The 25,496-nt window shown below is 33.0% G+C and overlaps 1 protein-coding gene across 2 annotated transcripts in view; it reads right to left on the bottom strand.

The window, feature by feature from the left end:
- Fur2 (furin-like protease 2) overlaps nt 1–25,496 on the bottom strand; it is a 918,757-nt gene that overhangs the window by 551,861 nt on the left and 341,400 nt on the right. For both annotated transcript variants that reach the window (XM_089595005.1, XM_089595006.1), the window contains exon 5: nt 3,268–3,562. In XM_089595005.1, coding sequence (XP_089451131.1) covers nt 3,268–3,562 — 295 coding nt within the window. The remainder of the gene's footprint in view (nt 1–3,267; nt 3,563–25,496) is intronic.

The following is a 25,496-nucleotide window of genomic DNA, read 5'->3' on the forward strand; positions in this document are numbered from 1 at the left end:
GTGATTATTCCATTAGAAAATTACAGCAACATTTGTACACTGTAGCAAAAAATGCACATCGAATGTACGTTTATGAAGATAATAAAGCCACTTATTTGGAATCGACCATAGGGTGTACTGTGATTAACATTCAGTAGTATATGGTGCACATTCTTAATATGGGATATTCAACAGAGGCGTTAATGTGTGGTACTCATGATGTACAAAAAAGTCTACGTAGAAAGCAATATTGCGCACTTAGTAAAGCTCATCAAATAAAATTGTGGCTTTGCTCTTTGGTGGAAAGTAGCATTGAACCAGACTCAGAATGTTTTTTAGACGCGCTTAATAGTTATAAGAAGAATATTTCTAAAACGCTTTTCAGTTGGGATACTGTTGATGGAATTAATGCTTATGATAGTGATACTGATACTGATAGTGACTCTGAAACTGATACTAATGTTGGTGTAAAAAATAATGACCGTGTGTAGGCAAAAAAAAAAAAAAGAATAAAGTAAGCATAAAATTTAAGATCAAAAATTAAAGTACATCTTGCCGTGTGGAAGAACAAAGAAATTAGCACCGTCTTATAAGCTGATGAGAATTTTCGTGTTGCTTCAGTTATCCTGTGACGATTGAGCAGTCAACATCAACAACATGGGTCCGATCTTTAGCAAACTAAAATATGAGAGCCTCAGTAAGGAGGAGGAGAAGGAAGATAAAAATAGCCGAAAACTTCTTTTAGAAAAGCACGTTGAGGCATCTCAACCAAAAGTGAAGGGAAATTATTATTATGAAAATATTTGCTCTTATCCAAATAAAGATCGAAATGATATATTGAAAAAAAAAATCAACAACCATGAAATTCTTGTGTTTTTTTTTGAAGCTACCAAAAATAAATGTGTATTAAATTTAAAGTTTTGTTATTATTGAAACCCATTCACACATTATCGTTGGGCTTGTCACCTACACCTTTCGGACCCATCCTGATAACGTCGGAGCTCAATTTGCGGTCGGGAAGGAAGGGAGCCGTCAGTACCATCCGATGTCACCGCATCCGGAAAAGGCGCCTTCCTCTGACGTTACCGCCCGAGTAGTCCGCACCACCCACCACTCCTACTACCTCTTCTATACCGCCCTTGCCCCTCCTCCCATCATCCGATCAGCCTCTCCTCCCACCGCCCAATCAGCCTATCCCCCCACCACTGCCTCTCCTCCACCCACAGCTATAGCTAGAGCCTCTCCCACCACCACCACCTCAGAGAGGAGCTGGGGGTGCCAGAATCGCCATGGTTTACCTAGTTATAGGTCACGGGATCCATGAAAGAAGCGAAGCTGTTTATAAAAAAACAATTTTTAAATTATATAATTTTTGTCAATTTAACATTATTTTATTAGAAAAAAAAAAAATTGATCAATGCTCAGAATTTTGCACCGTTTGAAAACGTCACAATTACTCATATTCCCGATTGAAAATTTCAACTGGGCTACTTAACTGAAAAATGGATGACAGAATTCCATGTATAACTACTTCAGGAAACCCATACGTCATTTCATGTGCTTTTACATAAAAAAGGGTTTTTAGATTATGATGCTATACGTAATGGCGTATGAAAAAAAAAAAGGAATTACAAATGGAAAAGAAAAAGAAAATTTGTCACCTATAATTAACTGCAGAGTAGTCTAATCCACCATACTTTTAAGTTTCAAGTAGTTTTATTATTATTTAAATGAACAGGGTAATGTCCTTAAGGACGTTGCCTAGTTAATTTGTTTTTCTGTAAGTAACTACATTACATGTTCCTTGACTAAAATGGATAAGCATAGCAGAATACTAACCTAAAAAGTGATTTTTAAAGGGATTTTAATCATTTTAATGCTAACATCTGTAAAAAGTACTATAACATGAATTGAAACTTTGCATGATTACTCCTTGAATAGTTTTCTATCAGTCCTGTAAGTTTTGTTGACATATTATTTCTATCATAGTTTTTAATGCTATTTCGGCAGCCGTTTCATAAGAGTCCATGTTAAATATGATTTTTAATCGTGTTATTTCTCAATATTTGATAATATAACACATGCCTAAGAAAGTATGAGTGGATTCAAAAAAGTCTAAATATTACTAATCTTAATTTTCATAAGATTCTGTTATTATTTTATGTTAGTGAGCAACGTTGTTAACTAGCAAAAAATGCAAAAGTATATCGTGCTTTAAAAATTACTAGAGTCAATGACGATAATTTTAGTGTTTGTATTGTAGATATTTTTTAAGATAATAAAAGTTTTATCTACCCATTACTTAATAAATCATTTAATTTCTTAAATGAAAGTTATTTTCTTCAAGTTTCGAAAAATTCTGACAATTCTAAGGAAGATTATCCTGTAAACTATACCTATATAGGTCCATACAATAACTACTTATATACCTGTAGACAAAAACAACGAGCGGAATCCTATGTTCATTTTATTGGTCGTGACAGCTTATCAGCTACTGTCCCGCGTTTTGCGAACTAACTAGGATGTCAAGGTAGGACCAAGCTCTTCTCCCGTAACATCGTGCCACCATCTAATGCAACGCATTTGCCACATGAAGATCAATGTATGATAGCTAGAGTGCTTACGTAGAAAATTTCCAATCGGGATTTTTCGATATTTTTTGGGCACATGTGTTATCTTTAAAATTTGTACCTCACTTTTTTATTTTTGAGTTTCTTGTCTAATTTCACTTCTAAATTTTCACGCCGTTAGGTGATGATGAGAGAAAGAAAGAGAGAGAGAGAGAGAGAGAGAGAGAGAAAGAGCTCACGCACTTAACACCGTACATCACATATATTTTACTCTTGCTGTTGAGAGAGCATATGGCGCCCGGCGGTGATGGGACGAACAGGAACGAAGGGGGCAAGAAAAAGTGTGACGCTTTCCCTTATTTTTGTCAAGTGAAGGCCCAACACAAAAAGCTCCGATTCAAAAATTTCAACTACTAAGAAACTACTCAAAGATAACAAATCTCTTGCGTTGATAGTGATAAATACAATCATTAATACATACTTTTTGTTACTAGCAGATGCACTAAGAAGAATAGAAGCTGCTACTGTACAATGTGAACAGCGATTTTTTAAACTTTATCTAAGTTCTTACTATCGATTGATTGTAGAACTAGCTTGAACGTTTTTATCACATAAACATTTTTTTCTTAAGTAAAATCGATGTTAATCATAAAAAAGTGTAAATGTCAATAATACATTCAATATTTTATGTGATCTTTTGTACTTTAAAGTAACTTACCCCCTATACTAGAATTGTAAGCAATACCAACACCACAGAATCGATTGAATGCAATAGCTGCAACCTCTCCAGCGCATCGTGTTCCATGTTTATTGTCTCCATTATCTCGTGGCATTGGATCGTCGTCATTGTCATTGATATCTGTACTAGCTTCAGGATCGTAATTTAAAGCCAAATCTGGATGATTGGTTTGTATACCGTCATCCAAGATTGAGACGACAACACCTTTTCCAGTATATCCTTTTTGCCATGCAGGACCCAAATTCATGTCAAAACCATCTTTCGCACCTCCATTCTGTAAAAATTCACAAAATAAAAATACTGAATAATCAGTTTTTAAACTATTAAAATACTTTAATGTCGTCCATATTTCATAAATGAAAGTGTTAATAAACAGCTATGCTAAAGGATGATGTTGAAGAATGGATTTTTATATGATATAAGGCAAATATATCCATTAGTCTGGTGAGCACATTTCTCATTAAAAAATTAATTACTGTCAGTATAGCAGCTGAAGTAAATTTTCGAACTTTTCGTTCACTTTCATTTTTTGAGCAAAGTCTATATTCATTATTTAAGCAAAATAAAATGAACATTGAATTATTTTAAGATTTTTAGTAATTTCGTTATAAATCCGAATACATTCTATTAATAAGGACACCAAAAGTGTTGAGTTTAAAGACTACTTTATAACTTCGGTAATACCAGTTTACAATTACAAAATCAGAGAGGTGTTATAAATGGTTTTTTTTAGTTCTTATTTGTTATTGTCGAATACCTCGGAAATAATTAATTTTGAAGAAAAAGGTTTTAGGTAAAAGTTGTTGAAAAAAGACCAAAAAAATGAAAAAAGATTATGGATGGTTATGATTCCTTCGATTTAATATAAAACCGAGTATAATGAAGAATTTTATGTTTTACAATGTGCGTTAGGTCCGATAACAAAACTCAAAGACAGGTTTCGACTGCGAAATCAACAAGTTAAAACTTCAACTGTCTGCACAGTCGGCAGAACAAAATGAATCAACATCTACTTTGCTGAAATTTTGGTAATAATGTAAACAATTTTAATTACTTTTGAAGAGCTTACTTATTTAAGTGAAATAAAATGTCAGTTTATTAACACCCCGTTTCTAGGAACTATAAGGTCACCAAAAGCTAACTTAAGGTAATTCTGTTCCTTAAATCGTAAGATATAACCTTATCAACTCGGGCAGAACGTACCTAAGTACGTGTTTGTATATAACTTACATGCATAGCTAGTCTTATTAGTTAGATTACTGTGAATACATAAAAAAGTATCAGCAGTGTTATAGGTCCCTTTAATTTTATTTTTATAGAAAATACAAAATAACAAAATTTACATTTTACTCGTATAGTTGTGAAGACTTCAGAAACTTAAAGGCATCTATATTTACGGTCTTGGCCATAAATTAACCTCAATGGCTTTTAAGGTGCTTAGAGTGCTCTAAACACCTCTATCAAACAAATTTATCAAATACAGTGTGTTTAAATATTATACCATATTATAACGCTTTTTTTACATTGTTTAAAACTTTTTAAAATAATGAAAATATGTATTCGTTGTTCATTGTTATTATAACTTGAATAAAAAAAGTTATGAAACTTATTACATCCAAAATTCAATTGTTTTTTTTAATTAGAGCTGATCTATGACTTATATTCATGTACTGATAAATGACACATTATAGTAATAATTATTTTTCAAATGATTTAAATAGTGACATGAAACTTTTTTTAAACTGCTGACCGTTGGCGTCAATAACAAGTATAATAACTAATTAGTTTTGTGTATCAGAAAGTGTTATTGAAACCTTTTAATTGAGTAATAATAAATAATTTAGTTTGATTTGATGGTTTGACTTCGCTATTACGAACTGTATTGAAAATAAGTTAGGTTTACGCCAAACTTAGTTTAACTAAATATTTTTTAATTTCACATTATACCATTTTTAACTTTTTTTTCCAAGATTCTGTTTGATGTAGGTACTGGTGGACAAAATGTATACATGAACTATCAATTGTTTTTAAAATTTTATTAAAAATAAATGATGTTTTGTTTTCCTTGTTTTCATAAAATTTTTCAGATAATAGACTAGAAAACTGTTTCTTAATAAATTGACCACCTAAATTTTCAGACAAAACAAACCATGCAATGCTTTTTTTTTAATGGTAACATAAAGTTTCTACCTTTTTGAACTAAAATTTGTAAATTGTCTTTTATTAATGTCATGCAAATATCAGCATTCTTCGATACACGGGTTATAATAGCAACAGTAAAACCTTGTAGTAGTTTACATTCATACACTCACACACACACGTAGATATAGTTAATGACATAGTAAAATTATGCAGATGCTAATTTGTTCACATAATTATCCCCCTCTCCCATACATAAGACTATCTGCATAAGTTACTTTATATATGTATTCTTAAATTTTATACTTGTTTTCACTAAACCATGTGATTTGCTTTTCTTTACTGCCCCATCCATTTCTACGATTTACGTTACTTTTCTTATATTTTTTTACATTAATCTGACTGTAAGAAGCTTTTTCACTCTGCCCCATCCTTCCCCACGCTGCTCCACCCTTTCTACACTCCTTCCCAACCTTATACATTACACACATATCTGAACAAATGACTGTAATACGTTACAAATTTTCTTTTTTTTTTTAAATACGAAACAATAATGTTGAACAGTCTTTAGTTACATAAATATTTTTTATTTGTAATAACTTGACTTTAAAGTTAAGACAATATTTTATCAAAATAATACAGTAATTATGATATTTTAAATAATAGATGTCTGTTAATATTTCAAAAACTTACTTCATAAATATTGACGGTTTCTTTACAGAGTAAAAATATGGAAAATTAAATGTATAATAAAATGAATTAAACTATTTTAAAGGAATGCATTCAATCAATTGAGAAAAAATATTGCTTAAAAATTACTTTTTTAGATGTGAGAGTTCAAATGTTTCTGTAGAATATCTTTTCTTAAGAACCCTTTTCTGCTTGTCGACATACATTTTTGCATTTTTGTTGATGACTTTTTCATGCGTCAAGTGATGGCTTGAGAGAAAAATTTTTTGTTACTGTTGTTACAGATATCACATAAAATTTTTCTAAATCTGTGCTTCCATCAAGTGTTTTGTAAAAAATTTTTTATGTTAAATTATTTCTCCTTATTAGTGACATGTAAAAATTCCTTTTGTATACATTTCATGTGTTTAATTACTAAATAGTTATTTTTATAAAGATCTTGGATATTAGATTTTACACGAATGTATCTTAAAATTCAATTATTACATTTAAAATCTTAATTTTTTAAAGTAAAATAGTTTTACGAAATTTGAAGCTACTTAGTGTTTTATAATAACTATGTCAATGTAAATAATACTTTTATTAATCTTCTAATGGTTGATACGAAGATATGATAACAACATTGGAATTTATTATGAATATTGATAGTGTTACGTACAATAGCATATAGCTATGCGTGCTAGCGCCCCCGCTGGATTGGGTCCAAAAGGTAGGGAAATAGAGAAGAGAAGCGGTAGGAAAGGAAGAACGAAGCAGCAGAGTACGGGGAGATTAGCCAGAGACGTGGGAGCGAAAGGATCAGGCCCATGAAACTGGAAGACACGCTTAACTTTCCTAAAATATCAAGAGTTCTAATAAAGTGTTATTTAACTACAAGTCGAGCTTTTATCCATTCCCGCACCGAGAAACCCACGTAACAGCTGGTATCAGAAGTGAGAAATGGACAAAATTTTTTTACGTTTCGTCTTGTGCGCGGAGAAACAAAAAATACTGATTTTTGCATAACAACAATTTTTTTTATTGCTAGTAAAAGCAACGAAAACGTAAAAAAAAGAGTATCACTCATCGTAAAGGAAAAAAAATGTCCAAAGTGCCAAACGCCGAATCTAGTGCTTCAACCGTCATAATAAAAGGAATAACGAGGAAGCGTTTAACGAAAGTAAACATTACCTGGGAAAAATAATCTTTAACACTGCAAGGACACCAGACCAGAAAACAATTGCAAAACAAGCCAGTGGACCAATAAACCAGGACGCTAGAGGCAACTGACGTTTACTAAACTCAAGACGGAAAAATACGGAAAAATACGGGAAAGAAAAGACGATCAACACAATCAATATTAAGGACAGGGGATTCCAAGGACGCAGATCAGCGCAGCTTTATTAATCATCTTGGCAGGGACGACTTGGTAAGTACGGACTATAGAATATAAAATATCTATCTTATTTTCACTTACTCACCCCAGGTATAATTAATGGAAGTGGCATTTTCTCAACCAACTGAGAGAAAAGACCCATCATACTATATAAAATGGACAGAGTGAATTTTTGTCTTTTATATTTTATAAATCACTAATAGTTATCCAGTACCAAAAACGCACAGTCTAATATAACCCTATTTATAATAAATGCAATTAACAAAAAAAAAAAAAAAATAGTAATAATAATATGAAATAAGTAATAAACGTAGAATCTTACGTTGATCTAACATGATGCAGATACTAAAGCTAACTTAGATACTACAAAAAAAAAGATAAGTCAGCTCAAAAGTAGAGAGGAAGTGAAACTTAAAAAAAATAGACCGTTTATTTTTTTCTCGCAACCAAAGCTTCGCGTAATATTTAATACAAGCAACTATGTTATTAGAAACATAGTGAAAGAATCTGATACAAATGGAGCAAGAGCAATTGAGCCAAAAAATTAGGAAGAAAACACACAAAATAATCTAACAGAAAACAAAATGATACAAATAACACTTGAGCACAACCCTGAGTCGTTAGCTGAATGGAAGAAAGCGGAAAAACACAGAAAGTGTTTATTATGAAAATGCTAGAAAATTAACGCCGAATATAAAACACGAGCCACTATCCCATAAGCAAGACGTAAGCGATAACAAAGCTGACACACCACCCCAGACATCAACATATAGATCTTTCCCGCTTGGAAAATTTTCAATCCCCAACGAGCACGGAAGCTAAATAATAAACTTGAATTGAACCTTCTTTAATCAGTTTAATGACAAAGTTCAAACCGAACATAATGTAAATCTGCACGCTATAATAAGAAAAGCCGCTACACTGGCTGTGCATTATTACAAAAATCAAACACGTACTCTGATAGAATCAAGACACCCATTATTACAACAAACTTATGGAAAAGCTACACTGCGTCAAACACAAATTCAAATCTCAGTAGTTCAAGAAGAGCAAGTAATTGAGAGCGATAAGGTTATTCGTCATACAAACTGTAGCAATAACAATTATAGACAAAATACTATGGCGCCGTTTCACTCTCCAGAAGAACTTGAGTCAGGTTGGAAAAATAAGAATTATTTAAACGTCCAAGATATACAAATATATTACCTCTACTTTATACGGAAAATTTAAACTATAAACATCTAATGCATAAAACACTGTCGTCACTAAGTCACTTGGCGACAAACATAAAAATATTTTATGGCAATCCCGTTGAGTTGAGAAAAAAAAGCCATAAAACAATACACATACAAATGGCTAAAATGGAACAGAAAGAAAAAGCAAATGCAAATTAGAACATATGGGTAGTAGTCCTCTAGTTGATGAGAATAATATTAACGAAAATAACAACCTACCTCTCCACAGGATAAACATGTCGAGTACAGGAACACCACTATCGGTAATATTGAATAGCAACAAGCTGAAATGGTACAGCGACAAATTTTACTCTGACACAGGTGCTGAAAGAACAATTATTAAGAAAATCTGTCTTTATAGAGAGCAGAGGAAAAATTCCAATAACTGGCGTCACACACGGAGCACGCTGCACGTTCGGGACGACTTAATCTAAACGGTATCATGATAACTCTGCACGTAGTCCCAGACGACTTTCCAGTTTAGATAGAAGGCATTGTTGGCTAGGATACTCTTGAGTTGTATAATGGCCCTATAAGCGCTAAAGTAAATTATTTAGAATTAAAAGGCATTATAATCTAGCTACTAAAAGCAAAGTTTTTAAAAATCCTCGCCAAGTCGCGGAAAATAATATTTGCGCGCGTAACAGACGAAAGCAGATACGTACAAATCGGCTGGGTTCCTCTGCAAAACGTAAAAGAGAAAATTCGATTTGCCAGTTTTAAATGGGAACATAAAAATTTTACAATGTATGCAAAAATTATAAATATAACAGATGAAAAATTGACGTATCAATACCAGAGGTAGATGTTTTTGAATGTAAAATCAGACAAGGGAGGAACCCATTTAGCATCGCTGGGGACGGCGCTGTACGTTTAAACGATGCCATAATCAAGTTATTTAATGTTAAAAATTCAGATCAAAATATAGTTGATAATAAAATTATAAAATAAAAAAGTGTAATAAGCTGTAAAAATAACTACAGTATGAATGACATGAAAAAACCCAGGAGACAATGAAAAATCGAATGAAGCGGCTTAGTAAACAGAATAATGGTAATTGAAGGGCCGGATCGAAGAATGGGATGTGCGCGTGAACTCTCGTGTACTAGCCCCTAAAGTATGCAACCAGATACACTTCCTCACTGATGCCGATTTTTCAACTTTGCATTAAAAAAAAATACATAAAACGCCAAATCTCAGAATACTTTCAGCGAGAAAGTTTCTTCTATGTAAAAAACGAATACATTCCCGCAAGCAGATTATTGTTTTTTTTTTTCAATCAAAAGTTATGGCGAGTTGAAAGAAGCTCGATAGAGTTTACACTATACGCTGCACTACTAGCTATATATAGATGCAGAGCAGACGCCGCGCAGTGTTGTACGTCTAATTCTGTCGGTACGTAGTTATTCCATCTGGCTGTATAATAATAATAGAAATTACATTAGTGGCAATAATAATGAAATTGATAAATATAACAAAAATTATTATTATATTGTATTGGGTAGCGACAACTTCTTTTGTTAATGTGAATAAGTATTATGTTATATTATAAATTAATAAGACAAGTATAACGTTATTATTAATTACCATAATTTAATAAGATACCAAACGCACTATACATTCATTGATACTAAATGTAATCAATATATTTATAAATTTCTGTTGTTTAGTATGCTTGAAAGATGTATTTGGTAATAGTGAACTTATAAGTAAATAAGAATTTACAAAAAAGTAACAAAGATAATTGAAACAGAATAGAAATAAGTTTTATTCAACATTTACACGACGAGAAGAAATATTGAATGCATTATTATAATATTTACGAAACCATATTATTCACTGTTACGTTTTTATTTTATTTGTTTTTTTTACTATCTTTTTAGGAGCTTGTCTTGTCGTTTTGAGATGATGATGTGTACGCTTTGCCCTATTTCATCATATAATGTTATTAAAATTTTTTTAAACTATTTATTCAAAGAAATGCTAATAAACATTAACAGAGATGGAAAAGTATGTATGTATCACGAAGTAACTAAATGAATAACATCACGAAAAAAACAGAAGCAGAGATTTTCTGAATCATACTAAAATTCGTTAGTTACGTGAAAATATTGTTTACACTGATACGAGCAGCCTTTGCAACATTTGATTGCCAACGGTGTTCATTTCTTAACCGCTTCCGTCCTTTTTTTGATTCAAGTCCAGCCATACCTATCGTACACTTAGGTTAGAATATTGATATTTTTTAATACATACGAAGTAAGTACATATAGATTAATACCTACAAAAGCTGTTTACGATGTACTGAACAATGTAAATTTTTTTACACTATCGAATACTTTCTGCTACTGTATTATACGTTTACGATAATTTATTATACGTTAAATCGTAACAATGATTAGCAAGAAAAAGACGTTACTGCAGAATATAAACACACTCTAAAAAGGATATTATCTATATACCATGGCGCGGCGTCTGCTCTGCATCTATATAAAGCTAGTAGTGCAGCGTATAGTGTAATCTCTATCGAGCTTCTTTCAACTCGCCATAACTTTTGATTGAAAAAAAAAAACAATAATCTGCTTGCGGGAATGTATTCTTTTTTTACAAAGAAGAAACTTTCTCGCTGAAAGTATTCTGAGATTTGGCGTTTTATGTATTTTTTTTTATTGCAAAGTTGAAAAATCGGCATCAGTGAGGAAGTGTATCTGGTTGCATACTTTAGGGGCTAGTACACGAGAGTTCACGCGCACATCCCATTCTTCGATCCGGCCCTTCAATTGTCGATACATCTTGGTGTAATACGGAAGAATAAGATAACATCCAAAATCTTATAGAAAACAATCCTGTCATATTTTGCCTCAACGGCGGTGGCGAGCCATTAAAGGCTACAAACATACTTTAGCATAGAATAACAACGTCAAAAGAAAAACAAATCATTGCAAAAAGAGTACGCAATCCAATGAAACTAAAGGAACAGATGCAAGTAGACATAGACAAGTTATAACAAAAAAAAAAAAATCAAACCCTTGACACCCCTATAGAATTAAAATGTGTGGATTATCCAAAAAAATGTGGGAACAAACGGAGAAAAACGCTTGAAGGTCGTAAAAGACTTTCAGCTATTAATCAAGATAACAGTTGGTACGTGCTATCCGTCACCATTCCACAATACAATTTTGGAAAACTTGGCAGCTGCAAAACATATAACCATGGTAGATTTGAAGAAGAAATTTTTATAATGAAAATCCACAAGTAGGATGCTCATAAAACAGCATTCTCAGGCCTGAACAGACACTATCGTCATAAGCGAATGCTGATGGGATGCATGGACTCTCCAAGCACATACATGCAAGTGATAAGACTGGCACAAGGGTGTGAGATAGAGGTGAACATGGATGACATTATGGTATTTGTAGAAAATATGGAGAAACACGCAATAAGGGTCAAAGGGCTCTCAAATCGGCTAGCTAACGCAAACCTAACAATAGAATCAAGTAAATTTAAATTTCTTAGCAAAGAAGCAAAAGTACTTGGGCATATTGTAGGCAATGGCCAAGTCAAAACGAATCCAGAAAAAATAGAAGTAGTAAGAAATTTCCCTAACCAACAAATTCGAGAAAAATGTAATAATTTCTAGGGTTAGCAGGGTACTATCGACGCTTCAATAAAGATTACTCAAAAATAGCACAATCACTTTCTCAATCAAGAAAATCAGTTGAGTTAAAATGGAAAGAGCCACAGTAAAAAGCGTTTACAACATTAAAAGATGTTCTATGCAGCGAACAAGTACTTACAGCTCCAGATATAAATGAACCCTTTATTGTAACAACCGACGAATCGGATTTCACAATAGGCGCAATTGTTAGCCAAGGAGACATGTGAAAAGATCGTCCTTGCAAATATGCATCAAGGTGCTTGAAAGGTAGCGAACTCCGCTATCCCACGATAACAATCTACTGGTGGTAGTGTTTCAAAAGATCAATTCTGACCATATCTGTTTGAATGCAAATTTACTGTAGTTACGGATCATGAGACTCTTAAACATTATCATACATCAAAAAAGCCTGATATCTGGTTTAACAGGCTTTAATTAAAACTACGAGGCTACAAATTCAACATAACATATCGGCCAGGCATTTCAAATTAAGTGCCAGACGCCTTTTCCCAGAATCCAATACTTAAGGAAGGAGAAGCAAACCCTCAACGACCGCCCATGGGGCTGTATCGGTTGGCAGACGAACAAGAAAATAAAGGACTGATAGATAGCGCCGAAGCGCCAGCACGTTAGTACAAAATGCATGAAACTCTTTGACAGAGAGTCCAAAGTAAGCCAAAGTAAGTAAACATGAATTGCTCAAATTTGGAAGACTTAATTGATAAAGTACGAAAAAAAAACGATGCAACAACAAAATAAACAAACAAAAACTAAATAAGAGTATAGATAGACAATTCTACGGTATAGCTGACTTAGCTGACTCCAAATCTGAAAAAAGTTCAAGACCACGTAAAAAGGCTACTTAATTGAAAACTATAACAAGAATAAGAGGCCGACTACAGAAAAACACTAGTAATATTATAAAAATATTATAAAAACACTAATAATAATACCCAAAGTAGACGAAAATGCAGAAGATGATATAATATCACAAAGACCGGCAGATGAGAAATCAGCGTGGATGCGCAAAGAGAAAAATATGGAAAAAGAGATGAAAACAACGAACACACCAGTTTTTAACGAGAGTATAGTAAAGAAAATACAACACAAAACTTAGTTTGATACGCTACACAAGGATATCTTAGATTTTTGTAACACTATCAAGCAATCGAACAACTCAAAAGGACTTATTATTACGCATTGGGATGCATCGGCGTAAATGAAGAGGAAATACGAGATATCAAAATATTGGGTGTTTAAACTAGCAGAAGCGAGCTCGGCAAACGAAACAGCGAGATAAAAAATAATATAAATAAATCTAGGTTCATAAATGCACTGGGGATACTAACTAGCACAGGCAAGCTTAGCAGCCGAAGCGGCCGAAAAGAGAGAGAGGAAATCCTCGATCCAATTAATACTCGAGGGATGAAGAATGCGGGTTCAGGTATACCAAGCAAAGCTGAGAACAATAAAACGGAGTGGGGCCAAGAGGCTTACGCGCAGGATGCGATCCACGAAAATAATAAGCAGCAGCACAATATACTGAGTAAGGTCGAATAGAGCCAACCGACGCGGAAGATAAAGGCACAGATGAAACCCATAGGTAAGAAAGTAATCGATGAGGAGCAAATAAATAAATCACTACCATCCATTTTAGTAAAAAAGGGCAATGAAAAGGGTGCCGAAATAAGCAAGAAAATCACGGCGATACTTATCGGCTCTATGGACAACTTTCAAACGAGGGTGGATATAGACGTCAAGCACTAACATTTCGAGGGGAAGCAGGGTATTAGGATAGATTATTGGGAACTTAATGCCCTTACGGGTCAACGGCTGAGCGAGCGGTTAGAATTAGAAAGTACAAAAACAATAGTAAAGCAGCCGGAAGCTTCCTTTCATAGGGCAGAAAGCTCAAGTAGTGGACAATTATTATCAGGTAATAATCACGTGCAAACAGACTACAAAGCGAGTAGTAAAAAGGGCTCGGCTACAAGAAAAAAATTGAACAATTTCGAGAACAGTGCAAATAAGTAGGGCAATCAAAAACTGAAAATGAAAAAGAGCGGAGGAAAACATAAACTGAGCGATAGTGATGAAAGACGTGTGAGCAACAAGAAAGATTGTAGAAATAGTTTAGACAAGGGAAAAGAAGAGACAAACAGTAAAAATTGTGTACAAAAAGAGAAAGATAAGTCAAGAAAGAAAGTGCACGAAGATAGGGACAGACTATCACCCGATCCTCCGCTACCACCCTATCCCGGTAGCTTATCACGATTGTCGTCAGAAAACGTGGGAGAAAGTAGGAGACTCGACAGAGCTCTAATAGAAGTAAGCGAGAGCGACTCCAAAGAGGATAACTATCTTAAGGATTTACGCACGCTGGATAAGTATAGAGTATGCAGGATCCAACCACCTTATGCTAAGCCACTGTTGGTTGCGAGCAATAGTTCAGACCCCCCTCTATTCCAGAAAGTGAAAAAAGTTGAAGATCAACCTTTCGAATATTTAGATAACTTGGTCTTCTATACAGTGCTGAAAAATGTCCCGAGAACAGAAACAATTGATGCACTTTACAAACGGGGTTATAATCACCCATTAGTAATGAATAGCAAAGAGAGAGCAGTTGGAAATGCTATGGTTTTTAAAAAGAGAAAAATAACAGTAATACGCATGTATCTAAAGAAACACTTTGAGAATAATGCAGTAAGCTCTGATATTAAAATTTGCTTAAAATCTCTGAGAGAGCTGATAATGAGTAACCGGATAAAAAATATTTGAATAGTAAGGGATCTCGCAATTTTTAATATAAATTAATAGACATACCTAATTAGATAGTAAGAAGAAAATTTTAAGGATATAAAATTTATATGTAAACCGTACACAAATACACTAGTTGTACCAATGGCAGACAAATAGCTGAAAGTTATCAAGGAATATCATGCGTCTGCAGTGAGAGGCCATAGAGATATTAACGTATTATAGAATCTCTAAAGATTTTCATTAGAGAAACATGAGGTCAGAAGTCAGACAGTTCGTTCTCGAATGTGGCTTATGTTAGACAAACAAGCTCGTACGAGTTAAAACTAAACAAGCAGTGATTATATACCGATACACCAAGCAGGCCATTTGAGAAGATATCTACAGATTTTTACGGACCTATAAATAAGCTATTGGATTACGGAAATACGCATATTTTGTCTATACAAAACTGGCTGACAAAAAACATCGTATTAGCACCGGTACAACACGCAACACCTCAACAGATGGTGAGGGCATAAATAGATTAATTTATGACATATTTTGGCGCTCCGGAAAAATTACTATCAGACATGAGAACACACTTTATTAATAGATTGATGGAAAAATTGGCCAGATTATTTAAAATCAATTAAATCGGCAGCATACCAGTCTACTCACAGAGTAATAGGGTGATCGAAAGAATGCACCATGTTTTGTGTGAATATCTGAAGGTGTATGTCAACAAGAATGACAAATAGGACGAACTCATACCTCCAAGTATACTAGCATACACTACGTCCAAATATGAGAGTACAGAAGACACGCTTTATGAGTTACTCTGTGGGAAGAGAGCGCGCAATTCCTTAAACTTTAAACGAATACAAACAGACCAGACATACAGTACATACTTCGAGCAGATAACGGATACTTTAACACAAATAAGAACAATAGCGGCATTAAAACAAGTGTAAAACAAGTATAACTCAAAATATTACAACGATAAGGAACTGAATACCAAATTTTTTATGGAAGGAGAAATGGTCTACGTTCGCAAAGAGCCGTCGAAAAGAAAATATGATTGTCAATGCTAAGGCCCATACGAAATAACTGGTATTAATTATAAGAATCATGACGATAAATTACAGAGAAATGATGAAGTAAGTGTCGTGCAAGTAGATGACAATTAAAAAAGTATGCATTTTAAAAGTGCAAAACAAAGGCAGGGAGTAAGTTACAGTTAGAGATATGAAGTGCAAGACGAAAAGGGAGAAAAGAAAAATATCGAGCAGGCTTGACAGTGTAAGTGACTCGCACAGTTGCCAAAGTCCAGACACATGCTCAGTACAAAATTTAAAGCACCTTGAGGGACAGAACTTACAATATAATGCATACTTATGCAGTTACCTATAATCAAAGGTGCGGTTTGAATTAGAGTATCACTACATGACAAATAATAGGAAGAAACACGAGACAGAATGTTAGTGTAAATTAGGATTCGTCTAATTTCGTCGGCCCCTGGACGCAATACGAGTGAACAACGAAGATGTATGAACAGTAATGAAAATTCAAAATTCAATAAATTTTCATTTTCGCAACACTCAAACGTTCATGCAATTAGAAGCCCCTTCTTTTTAAAGATAAGGGTAATAAAATATTTAACGAATCTATAAAAAAAAAAAAAAAAAAAACTTCGCGGCCTTTAGAAGCACTTAAAAGAGAAAATAATGATGGTTAAGAAAAAAAAAAAATAATAACAATAATCACAGTTATAAGAATAATAAGTATAATAATAACGATAAAAAAAGAGTAAATAAAACTTAGTAAGGAATACACACACACAGACACACACACACACACACACATATCTATATATATATGAGTGTGTACGGTACATATACGTGTTATGACCGGACTTGTTCAGAGTATGGTCTTAACTGTTTTATTTAAGTGCCATTCATGCGTGTCTTAGAATGCAGCTTATGAGCTTTATTTGTTTTTTTTTTTATTGAATAACAACCTTTATTCAAATAATATGGATCATTAATGTATTTCTTTACTAAAGCAATTTAATAATGAATTGTTTTTTTAAATACAATTTAATCGGGTCACTTTACCAAGGTTCAGCGTAAATTTTATTACTGATAAATAACTTACATCTATCACTGATTGTTGTTACTGCTCCTTCGGGGTTCCCTAATGCTTCGTGCTGTAACCGTCAGTGTTTGCTTAAACTACACGAATGAGTTCGTGGCCAGTAGGATGTTGCGATTTCTGCTTTCTCTGCTATCGCCGAAACCACTTTCGGCGGGCCTCCATTGCTGTACCTCGCTCCTTAGCGCAGTCCGATACTATTGATGTTCTCGATACGCACTCAAGTTGCCTCAGCCAACACGTTATGCCTTACGTGAATAAGGTACTCACGAGTCGCGAGAATCAAGAGTTGACTAAAACTTTAGAGGGTAGGTGACAGACGTAAAGAGAGGGATTTTCCCTCTTGAGGGTTTGTTTTTATAGCATCAGAGCGAGTAAAAGTGGCCTTTGATTAAATTAAGTCAACCAATGAGCGATGTTCTTGTAGGCTGCGTTCACAGTTGCACGATGATGTTACATATTATGATTTTACGTATTAGGAAATAACAATACAACAGTACCAATCGCATTTTCTGACAAGTGCGATTGAGTTTTTGGGTCAGTGATGATGAAAGCTCGCATCAGCAATATAAGAACGCCAAATACAAGTTCAATTGTGACATTAAGCTTAAAAATTTTGAATTTAATCCTTCTGAGGATTTTACAATCAATTTTGAATATAATAAAGTAATGTGTAAATTACAAATTCTAAATTAGTATACATTATCAGAATTGAACAATTAATGAACAAGTAACCATTCATTCATACACACATGCATTTTTACAAAGAGGCTGGCCGTATTCTATGTCAGCATATTATGAAGTATTTACCTTAAAGCTAATACATACACGCGCACACATAAACGACGTACGAGCTCCTCTTATTATATGAGCTTGCCTTATATTCACAATACGTCTTATCTGAATTTTGACGGACGGATAGTTTTTAGTTATAATATAATTCGTATCCACTCGGGATGTAACATACGTATACACGAAAGTAAGCTACTTTTCTCTTATTCGCAGCTATCGAACGCACCGCGGGAAAAGAGACATAAACGGTAAGTCAAAAAATAACCTTAATCACAAAAACTTATCTGGGATCGATAAACTGACTATTCTTTATTTCCTCAGTTAAACTTTTTTCCTCTTCATGATAATAGACTCGTATCAATTATATTAATAATAATTATGCCAACTATGCTGTGTGGCGTTAATAGGACCAAGAGAAGTATAGGCTAGTAAACAGTGATCTCGTATACACAAACTTGTTTGTTTCCTCAAAAAAATAGACTTTAATATAAATTAATAGAAATTAATAACGAACAAAATCTTTGATAGTATTTTACCTATTGTTATAAAATGTATCACTTATGTAAAAGAGATCGTAACATTGAAATCACATATTACTGATTAAAAAAATAAAAGAAAAATAAAATAGAAAATTAGTTATAACGAACTCTTTATGCACTTAACTATCTTTTTAAGGAGGCTTGGGCGTTTGGTGTCGTATCTATTAAGGGGCCCCTGTGGGGTACTTGTCATACAATTGATTCTTTGTAAAATTTTTTTTATAATCATTTTGATTTTACATATGTGTGAACAAAATAGCAATGATACGCGGAAAAGCCATTGGGAAAATCGATGTTAAAAAATTTATTAGTATTCCCGAGGTACCTTGTGTAAAGATGACGGCCCTGCCACGATAAAGCTGACAACACTGTACTCTCTTGCTCTCATCTACTATTGTATACCTATACTTGTGTTCGACTTAAATTTTCATGCTTGTATGTTTATAAATGTACAGCGCATGCGCACTTATAGTACCTGAACAAAACAATTCTCATGTTCGATGTTTTCCTCGCTATTTTCTCAAAATTTAACGTGTTGATCCTATTCTTTTTTTTAAATAATAGATTCTTTATACTTACAAGTACATGTACCAATTTAATGTGCGGGCCCACAGCTTTTTATTGCGGTACGGTAGTCTATCGAATTTCGGGTTCCGTAAGGTTGCGTGTTAAAATGACGAATTTTCACAAGCGATTTTCTCGAAAATAAATGTGTTGACCTACCTATTTTGTTTTCCTAAAAAAATCTAGCAAACTTTATCTTTATAATCTCTGAATTTCAGACCTAGCCAGCATTTAATTCAAAATCGCCCAAGCCTCCTTAAGTATCAATTCCAATTTGCTATGATATTAGCTTGTAAACGCAAAGAAAAGAAACTTAAATTTAATACAATTCAAATAGAATTATTAATCACTTAATAAAGAGAAACTATTGTTTCCCTTCTCATTTCACTTTTTCTAAAATCACCAGCTACTTCAAGAAATCACTAAATGTTGATTATAAGCAAACAAATGCTTATCAATCTAATAGTATAATTATGACCGCAATATAATTATTTCCAACTTATAAAAGTATCTTGTCTAAATAACTTCAAACTTAATAAATTGTTTTATCACAACTTATCTAATTCTTTCCAATCTTACAACACTTACACCTTAATATCGTACTGTAAAACGTATTATTTAAGCGCAATTCAGCCTAAATAAAATAGAAACAAAAATAAACAAAACTAGAGCATGACGCATTATTCAACGGGGTATCAGTCTCTAGACAACATGGTATTACAACAGTATAATTTATTCTAGTGAAATCGAAATTTCCTAGTGTGAGGTAAAGTACGGCTTTAAAGCAACCACGAAGGGTTTTACTGCCTTTACGACGAGAAATCGTAAAAAATAATTTACAAGTTTTACTCGACCATTCAACTCGAATCTCCTTTACTTACGGTTACCAGTCAGTACACAGCGGAAGGGCTTTAACCCGATTGCCCACGAAGCACCTGATGACGCTATGGGGGATTATTTCTTCCAAGGAATGGAAAAGTCGCTCGACCTTACTGAGCTTCTCAACGATGAAGAAGTTCCCTTTCACCTTGTACCTACCCTATCATTACGCCATCCCCCTTTATTACCCAAGGCCACCAAAATATCTAATTGTTTCCGACTATCCTCACGTTTCCTCGCACCTGGACGTGGACCTACGCGTGTTTTTTGCACTCCCTTCCTATATCGAAGTCCCGCACTGCATACGAATATCGTGCCTATGTCTACACGAAAAAAAAACGCAAATATGATAAAGTATAATATAATTATAAATTACAAAGACCGGGGTCAACTTCAGACCACAACCAATGGGAGAAGCCGATATAGGCACAGAAACAGCCTATTACACATCGGTGGGCATTGGCTCATGGTGGAAAGAAAGACATACACAAGGACTCCTGGAAACAACAAAGATCCCTTGGTGAGACTCCAAGGTAAAAAAAAGGAAAAATGGAAAAAATACAATTAGAAAAAAAAAAAATAATAATAACAGTAATAAAAGAAAATTGTAAAAAAAAAAAAAAAAAAAAAAAAAATACTAGGATAAAGGATGAATGAAAAAAAAAAATTAAGCCATGAGCAGGTTACGCGATTGGCACCAGGACGGTAAAGCCCTCAAAAACAACAAGCTGAGCTTTCATACTTACACCCGAAGAAAACAGAAAACACTCCAAATGGCACACTATACAGGTACATTATTACTCACGTGCTGCCATAGTTGACACTAAATCTCCATTTCTAAAGAGGGGCGGTCGTCAACCCTGAACCCAAAAGCAGCAGAAGCGAAAAAAAACAAGAGATAAGAAAATAGAAAAGATCCATACCTCTTCCCAGATTCCTAAAGCCAGCAATCTTAAAAGGGATTGAACAGGGAAAGAGAAGTAAAGCATCCTACAGGGAATATGAAAATACACGCGAGAAACAGCCAGGTATCATCTGAGAACTAAAGTATATCCACGCCCTTCTGTGTCATATTATTCGTAGAAATACGTACATACATTACTAAAAATGAAGAACCGATACGACACATGTAAAGACAGAGCCACACGTGTATCCAATGGCAAACAAAAAGAAAAAGAAAAAAAAAAAAAAACGAGAGAATAAGTAGTCAAAAAGGAAAGAAGAGATTAGTGCACGTTATGAGACGATATACGTAATGTGTAGATTCTCAAAACAGGAATACTCCATATATACGTTTACAAATGAACAAAAAATAGAATAAAATTATACATGTGTATATACATATCAATAAAAAAATGACATAAATAAATAAAGAAACGGAAAGCTCGAATAACAATAGCACAGTAACGGAAAAGATAAACGAACAACCGAGAAAATAAACGACCCCATGATAATAAGAAACCTCCCCCTATTACAGGTTGTTTCGAAAGATAATCCATAATCTATTACACAAATTAAAAACAGCATCGGGCTAGTAGCAGAAAAAATATTCATGATGGCCACCACTAGTACTACATGGGAAGTAGTTCAGAGGATTCATTTAGTTTACTATTCCTTATGAGGCTCACAGTTGCTGACTTTGAGTGATTATTTGTATAAGCAATGCAAACCAACAGAAACGTTAGGCATCTTTGAACAGCCGGGAGATACGCTAACACATAACGAAGAACCGTAAGAACATATTACAAACAAAAGAATAACCAAAACAGTAATAATAACGATTTACCTCAAGTGAAAGTAGCTCTCTGGATGAGGGGCCCCTTTTTCAACTTGTTATAGAATGATATTAGAGAACAAACGGCGAGAAACCAACCGCAGAGCCAACGAGACGTCACCAGACAATAGTTTGGCGCTAAGACTAGTAATAATGTCATAAGAAGAAACTAAGAGAGATCCAAGGAGCGTACAGATATACCGGCCATCAAATGTCAGGAAAAATCTTAAACGTACAACCTTAAAGTGTCTCGCGATTGAACAGAAGTCAACGGCTCGCTGGCAATGAATGAAAAGTAGAAAAAAACAACAAAACCTGAGAGGCAACAAGGATCACAAGAAAAAAAATAGAAAAAAAGTATCCATACTAAAAAGTTTACAAAAAGCAGCCTCAAGCATCTGTAAATGACCTAATAATAATATTCAGTCCAACGCAGTAGGACCATGAACAGCGCATCCTCAACAACTATCACATAACCGATATTGGTTATCATTACTTATATAGTAAAATAAACCTACGGAAAGCAAGCAAAATTGAAAAAATGTTGTAATCTAAACATAGCAGTAAGTGTATTTCTACCACCGAAATAACTTCCAACACTATGTATTATGAAATATATGTAGCTTATGGAAAAAGATTGAAAACTTTACATAGAAGAAGAATAAAAATGAAAATAGCTATAGTAATTGTAACATTTATAATAAGATAAGCAATAAGACATAATACTAACAACAATAGTATTAACAAGTTAAGCAGTAAGTCCTTGACCCTGGACATCCCTGACCAAAAACAAAAAAGGTATAAAATCAACGACATTGGTATGTAGCGATTACTTATCACTTAATGCAAAAAAACTTGTTTTCATAAGCCATTGTATAACGCCTACATGTATGCATATGTATAAGAAAACTGACAAGGAAAATTTATCATTTATAATTATGTAACATAAGTAACTAAGTAGATTTTAAAACAAATTTTTTGTACGAGGGAAGTGCGCGAACATAAGCATACGTGTATGCACATAAGAGACAGCTGAAACAAATCAGTAGGAGAAACAGAGATATGGAGCTTGAAACCACTCTCTTTTCTTTAACTTAAAGTAATCTACAATACAAACAACATAACAAGAACACTATTCTATGACAAACATACGAATCAAGAAAGAAATCATCGCCGAGAACGTCGGCGCATGTTACGTACGATAGCATATAGTTATGCACACGTACACCCCAACACGCCAGGGCCTAAAAGATAAGGGATAGAAAATAAAAGTGATTGGAAAGAAAGAGCAAAGCTATTAAGTAAAAGGAGATTAGCTAAAGACGCGAGAGCAAAAGAACCAAGCATACGAGACAAGAATACACGCACAACTTCCCTTAAATATAAGGATTTTCAATTGAGTATTACTTATGCGTAAGTCCCGCTTTTATTTATTCCCACACCGAGAAACCCACGTAAAAAAAGATTTTTTAAAATTTTTTTGCCAGACAAAATTTTGTTTTATTTGTCTTCAAAATCAATGTAAATTGTTTTTTATCAAAAATAAACAGTTCCAAAAATGATCCTCGGTATTTAAAGTGATATTAGGTATAAGTACTATTTGCTCTTTTTTTGACCTGTAATAATTTCAGCTTTAACATTATATTTAAATAATACTGTTTTGCGTAAACGAGTTCCATTACGTAATCCATCTAGTATACTTTAATTTCTTATTAACATTACTACTAAATTTATTTTTAATTTTAGCTTATGAAGTGTTAAGAATTGCATTTAATACTTCTACTTAAGAATCTAATTTCATATTTTCGTCAGATTCATCTATTTCTTTTGCTGTTGCACAATGCTATAGGGGTAAATGTAGTTATTACTAAGTGATGCAATTACTGCCACTTTAAGTAAAATGACGAATAGTATAATGTAATATTATGTCTAAAAAAATATCACAGTGAACTACATGGACTGCAGAGAAAATTATCATAGTTCCATGTAAATAATTTTATCTTAAATTTATTATAATAATTATTGAATGTATGCAAGCTTGTTGACATTTAAAAAGTATAGTCTATCGGATAAAATGAATGGATTTCAAATGACTTTTAATAAATACAGCACCCGTTAATCACGTTCCAATTTTTAGGCACATAAAGTCATAGATATAGTTTCATAGTAATTCAAAAAAATATTTATTGATAACTTGGATTTTATTTTATTTAAATGACAGTATTACAAACAGTTTCAGCACCTGTCATTATATTACTATCATCAGCTTTCTTTCACCTCGACAGTGAAACATAAACTCTTATTATACTACGTGAGTGTGACAAAATTGTTGTTAAGTTTATATTTGTTGCATTATTTTTATATACATTTGCATAGCATAGGCATCTACTAGGAAAGTGAAAAGAAAAAAAAGTTTTGCCTACTTACTTTTTTTTCAATGAAATTTTTTTTATACACGGGTACGTATTACTGCAGAGAAACAAAAAACATTTATTCAGATTATGGTACTATCATAAAAAAGCTATTGGTGCTTGTATTATAATGAAACGTTTTCAAATAATCTCAAAACATCGTTTTCATTTTTACATTCAAAATCTAAAAATGAAGAAAAAAAAAAAAAATTCATGCTCCTACTGAATATACGGACATGCAAACAGTTGGAATTATAAGTTCAACTGAATCATAATTAAATTTTCTAAATAAGACTTTGTAAAATATAATAAATAACTCAAGACTATCTTCAGATTCAATTTCTGGATATTAACATGGCCTAATAACATAATATCTTTTACTCGAGTAGCAGAAAAAAAAGAAGTTTTTTTCTGTTACGTCTCGTATTAAGTGGCAACAAACGATTTAAAAAAATAGACCCAGAAAACTATCAAGGAGGAGATTCTTCTGTCGAAGAAAAATAAAAAAAAAAAAACAATTCAAGTTGAAAATCAGGAAAACAAGAAAAAAGAGCAAGAAGAGGGAAAGAAAAGAAAGTAGGAATAAAAGAATTTGAAAAAGTAATATTAGGATTTAAAAAAAATGTAAATTAGTGAAAAAACAACAACTAGTTGTGTAATTTGAAGAAAAACATGAGATTACAAAAACTAATCTAACAAAATCTAAAGAAAAAATAATTTGACCAAACAAATCAGTAACTTGCAGAAGCAATCACACCTTGTTACTAATTTATAATTATTAATTTTTGTACGTAAAAGTTAAATTTTTTAGAAAGAAAATCATGTTATAAGCATCAAAGAGTTTGAAGTCCTTATAAGACAATACATTATAATTATTTACTATTCAAATAAATTAATTAATCTTATTAAATTATTTTTTCTAATATTAAAATTATTTAGATAATAGCATACGAATCTGGATAACGTATTAATGACTGAAGTTCTTTGAGAAAAAATAATTATTATTTTAATAAAATTCTGTTGAGTTTTTCTCACGTTACAGTCTTCAATTCATGAACATACAGTTTCACACTTTTAGAAAACCGAGATAACAGTAATTAAAGCAGTGACAGTAATTAGGTGCCAGTAATTAAAGCTATGACAGTAATTAGGTGCCAATAATACAAACATAGTGGTAGTAAAATCAGCAATTGAATAAAAGTCTAACTATAATAATACTTTACAATTTTTATCATTCAAATTATAATTTTATGGTAACTAAG

This window comes from Copidosoma floridanum, unplaced genomic scaffold, assembly GCF_036245765.1.
Source record: "Copidosoma floridanum isolate Cflo_tuat_1 unplaced genomic scaffold, Cflo_Japanese_pri ptg000022l, whole genome shotgun sequence".
Classification (NCBI taxonomy): Eukaryota; Metazoa; Arthropoda; class Insecta; order Hymenoptera; family Encyrtidae; genus Copidosoma; species Copidosoma floridanum.